At 26.0% G+C, this 5,158-nt stretch overlaps 2 protein-coding genes across 2 annotated transcripts; both read left to right on the top strand.

Annotated features, from left to right (window-relative positions):
- The first annotated feature begins 1,329 nt into the window (after positions 1 to 1,329).
- OCT59_013013 (uncharacterized protein) lies at positions 1,330 to 2,825 on the top strand. The gene has a single exon (XM_025318938.2). The coding sequence runs from the start codon at positions 1,392 to 1,394 to the stop codon at positions 2,580 to 2,582; it is 1,191 nt and encodes a 396-aa protein (XP_025174986.1). The 5' UTR covers positions 1,330 to 1,391; the 3' UTR covers positions 2,583 to 2,825.
- A 344-nt stretch (positions 2,826 to 3,169) lies between these two features.
- OCT59_013012 (uncharacterized protein) lies at positions 3,170 to 4,802 on the top strand (the record flags this gene model as incomplete). The annotated part of the gene is made up of 1 exon (XM_025332238.2): positions 3,170 to 4,802. One exon carries the CDS (start codon positions 3,170 to 3,172, stop codon positions 4,640 to 4,642), a length of 1,473 nt encoding a protein of 490 aa, XP_025174987.2. The 3' UTR covers positions 4,643 to 4,802.
- Positions 4,803 to 5,158: the final 356 nt, after the last annotated feature.

Here is a 5,158-nt window from a genome sequence, read left to right as displayed (position 1 = left end):
TATGGTCAAACTTATGCAGAGCAACATCATGAAAAATCTGGATATTACATACTTTGATCTAAATTCCATTAAGGTGGATAAAAATGTGATCAAAGAATATGAAAGATTATAAGGACTAAATTATAAAAATATCTTATTGATATTATACCTAATCACGAAAATTTTACATGAATTTATTAGTAAAATAAAGCTTACTTAGTTTCCTCTTTTAAATAGTTCTTATTATCTTATAATGCAATAAAATAAATCAAATAGCAGCTCCCCCACTAATAAATCAATTTCTTGTTGATAATAAAATAATATTGTTTTGCAAGACTACACAAACAGTGTTTTACAAATAAATATACAAAATAAACTGTTGACTATTTTTCGTCATTAATATCTAATACTTTTAAATATAAATTAAGATTTCGTTAATGTTAATTTCATTTATAATAATTTTCAAATTAATAAATTTGACAATATTCCTAAACTGTAAATAATTTATAATAAATTTCATTAAATTTTTAGCTGTAATATTCAATAAAGAATTGATTGAAAAGTTTTTCATAAGATCATTAATTTATTATTTATTTTTATTTTTATTTTTATTTTTTGCAGTAAAATATCCAAATCATTTTTCGTAATTTAATCTCGGGAAATTGTCATGTCGAAAAATTGTCGGAAAAAGGTTAGTCGGGAAAATGGATGTTGAGAAATCGTGCCGTGCCGTAACCCAGTTTTGGACTTAATTTCAAAGGTAATGTCGGAAAAAGTTTACGTTTGGATTTATATCCGTTCAATCCGGATATAAATTAATCCGGATATATTATCTGGTCAGGATAATTTGGCCAGAATTATTGTACAAGATCGTCAAATAAATACCCTTTTTAGGAATTCATGTTACATAATATCTCTATATGGAAAGTTCAATTTCGATTTTTTTTGTAGTGCGGCTATCGCCAAAAAGGAAAAATGATCGTCTTCACGAATGATATTCTGGCCAGAATTATAATTGGACCGAATTAACACTTCAGGTATCCGAATAATTCGGATAAAATTATTTGTTTATCCGGATAACCTCAAAATCGGATATCCGGATTAACGGATCCAGTTTCTAATTCAAAAAGATACTTATTAATGGACTTTATTACATATAATAAGTTTAATAATAAAAAATGAATTAACTAATTATTCTAGTATATAAAAAATGGTTTAAATTAAAACTTTCGTTTATAGTATTTTCCGGATTCCGGAATTTTCAGTACTTGTGTAACAAATTAATGTCGTGAAACAATATTAACTTACAAATATCGTTTCATGAGTGGTCTGAACTTGGAAACGTTCTCATAAATTCATGCTCCAGAAAATTTCACAAAATTTCGTTTCTAAAAGACAGGCTTAAAATAATCATGACTAAGAAGGCTAAAAAAACTAAAAATACTAAAAACTATTCTGAAGATTTCAATGGTACAAATAAGCGTTATTATTTTGATGATACTGAGAAGTTAACATTGGAGAAAATGGGGATTGATGAAAATAATCGACACCAATTCCCTCTACAAGATTTAAAGCAAATGCTCATTTGTGAACAAAAAGCAAAAAGTATTGCAGCAATAACTGATAAAATTATTTACGCTATTAAAAAAATAATTTTTTTCACTCCAAATTTTAATAATAATAAACCTGATGCTTCTAATTATAGTTGTGCGTTATTAACTGATGTTAATAATGATAGTTGGGCGATCGTTTATCGACCTTCTTATGTTAAAGGTATAGATGATGATTTAATTGTGAAAAAATTTCCAGAATATGGAAAAAAAAATAAAACCAAGAGGTTAGAAACGAAAATACAAAGTGAAAATCCTATTCTTGCTGTAATGTCTGACTCTGAAATTTCTCTTAAAGATATTATCAAATTTTCAGTTTTAGTTAATGAATTACCTTCAGATGTAATTAATAATCCAGATCAGTACCTATTGCCTTTGGATATTGTTTCAAGACCAATTGCAAATATGAGTTTTCGTCATTATGCTATCTATTTGGGTAATAAAAAGGTCGTTCACATTACTGGAGAAGGAACTAAATGTGAATCCTGGGATGAATTTTATAAACCTACCTCGTCATCAGCAGGCTCGTCTTACTTTTCTTTCTTCTCAATCTTCTCTTCCAACTTATCTATGCTAGGTGGTACTGGTAATTTAACTCGTCATCATCCCATTATTCCTTTTAAAAAGCAAGAAGCTATAATTGAAGATATTTCTAAGGCGGTGACCATTAATTATGGAAAAGGAACATACAGCATAACGAGCAATAATTGTGAGCATCTTGTTAATATGTGTGTTCTAGGGATAAACCGTTCTGGACAAGTTGATGGAAAATTTTGGAAACCCTCTTTTTGGTTATATAAAGAACTTAAAAGTGAAGCTGATGAATTAAATTATCAAAATTCATTTTATAGGAGTTATAAGAGTCATATAGGAAATTGTATTAGACGAGCTGGAGAAAGTCGTAATTACACTCGTAGTAAGTGTGAAATCGAACGAGAGAAATTTGACAAAAGAATAGAATTACAACCAAATCCTCCATGTAAGATCCAATAATGCCTCATATTAATTTGGTCAAGTTGATTTAATACAAAAATTTCTTATTATTATTATTACTGTATATATGATACGCACGTTTCTTTTTTGTATTTTAGTTCCTTGATTAGTATTTTAGTATTTATTGTTCAACACATATAATAGACGGGAACTTGTACTTGTAAATTGTAGAGTGGAACAAACTACACTCTAATGAATAATTAAAATAAATAAATTATATTTTTCACATATTCATACAGTAAACTACATTTACATGGGTCATGACGAATTTTTTATATATGGCGCACAACTTTCCATATACTTTTTTTTTTACACGTCAATTGGATGATTAAAAACATTTTACTGACTTTACGATAATGCCCCCTTTATTCTCCTATCCTAACTCTTCCTTCCAATCCTTTACCTCAATCTTAATTCCTTTCCTTTACATGTTGGATGTGGTAATCGGAACTGGGGGAAATGACGATCACGCAGCACGCAGCAGTCGCAGCAGCATCTCATGCCAATGGACGTAATATTTGTTACACAAATTTGCTAAAAATATAGAATAAAGGCAAAAAAAAATTTTTTTTTCCAGGTAAAAAAAAATGTCGCTTAACGAAGATGTACTTTCTCAAATATTTGAAGTATTAAGAGAAGATAAAAATTCTCTCTATTCATGTCTTTTCGTTAACAAAATCTGGTGCGTAACAGCTGTACCAATTTTATGGAGAAATCCTAATTCTTATTATAACTTTAATCCTTTTTCATTACTTTATTATACCATTGATTCTGATAAATCAAAAAAAATATTATTTAATATAATACTTTTAAATTTATCAGAAGAATCGAGAGATATTTTGAAGAATCAAGGAATCGATATTAATAATTTTATTACAGAAAAATATAAGCGACCTTTATTTAATTATATTAATTATTGGAAATATTTGAATTTATTATTTATAGAAAAGTTGATTACTTATAGTGGGATTGAAACGTCCAAAGTATCTATTATAAGAAACGAGATATTAAAGTTATTCATAAACACAAATACAAACTTTATTCATCTTACTGTTTTAAAATATGTAAGTTGTTCACTAATGGATTTAAAATATCGACTTAATTATATTTCAGAATTTAAATGTTGCTTTTCAAATCTTGAATCCATTCATTGTAATAATTATATTAGTGATAATATTTTGGAGGAATTAGCTAAAATATGTAAATCAATTAAGAAATTAAGATTTGATATTATTTGTCAAACTATTACTTATGGAATCATTAAATTAATTGAAGCACAAAATAATTTGAATGACATCAATTTCTCTAATTTTGTAGTTTTTAATCATAGTCATAACCAATTAATAAGATATTTTGAAAAATCATTGATTAAGCATGCGGATACTATTCAATATTTAAAAATCAATAGTATTCCTGATATGGGACTTAGGAGATTTCTTTCATATTTCGTAAATTTATTAAGTTTAGAAATTATGTTTAGCGTATTTTATAATGATTTTTATGGAGAAAATTTATCATTACCCAATTTAAAAATTTTAAAAGTTCGACTAGTTTCACCTAATATTGTGACAAGTATAATCGAAAACACAAAAGGGAACCTTTCTGAAATTAGTTTAGTTTATGATGGTTATAATGAAAAAATTATACAAGCAATATATGAAAATTGTCCAAATCTTCAATATCTTAAATTATCATATAATCTTGCTGGATTACTTATCTCAGGATTGGAAAATTTATTAACTAGTTGTCAATTTTTAAATGAATTAGTTATTGAAACACATAATAATTATAATATGGATGAATTATTTATATTATTGACTAAATTTTCACCAATTACTTTGTTTAAGTTTGAATTTATTACTTATGAAATTAATTTAGATAATATAAAATTATTTCTTGACAATTGGAAAGATAGAAATCCTATGTTATTAAAATTAAATGTAAGAGGCAAGGAAATAAAGCAGCAATTAGAAGATTTGGCTGAAGAATATAAAGTAAGAGGGGTAATTAAAAAATATTTCATCAATTGCGAAGATGAGGAATCTATCCTGAAAATTTAATTTTATTCATATCAAACTCATCATGTCATACAGTAATATGTGTAATTTCCTTACATTTAAAAGATCAAAGTAATTTTTGTTAAGAGAATTCACCCTTCTATTGTATTTCAATATATTCTTTAAATAAATTTATAAATTTTTATTATATTTTATCATGAAATAAATATATTATAAATTAATTTTATATATACTATGTATATTGCATAAAATTAATATTCAATTGATGCTGTTATAATAAGTTCACGACATCACTAATAACGTCATTAAAGTAATAGGTAAAGGTGGTGTATATTTGACAATATGGAGGGTTTGTCCGTTGTATTAGAATAAAAAAGAATATACAAGAGATTTAAATGAATCAATGGCTTTAAAATGTTTAAATAATTCTCAGAATATTTCTAGTAATTTTCTAAATGAGGTATGTAAATATTTAACTACTATTTGAACACTTTCCTTAAATATTATAATTGACTGGTTTTCTTTCTTTAGGTTAAAACATATTCAATTGATAATTAT

The sequence above is a fragment of the Rhizophagus irregularis genome, chromosome 20, assembly GCF_026210795.1.
Source record: "Rhizophagus irregularis chromosome 20, complete sequence".
NCBI lineage: Eukaryota > Fungi > Glomeromycota > Glomeromycetes > Glomerales > Glomeraceae > Rhizophagus > Rhizophagus irregularis.
The sequence above is the reverse complement of the archived record's forward strand: the minus strand, read 5'-3'. Positions and strand labels throughout refer to the sequence as shown.

Coding starts and splice junctions, on each gene's coding strand:
- OCT59_013013 (XM_025318938.2), top strand. CDS start 1,392: ATGACTAAGAAGGCTAAAAAAACTAAAAATACTAAAAACTATTCTGAA.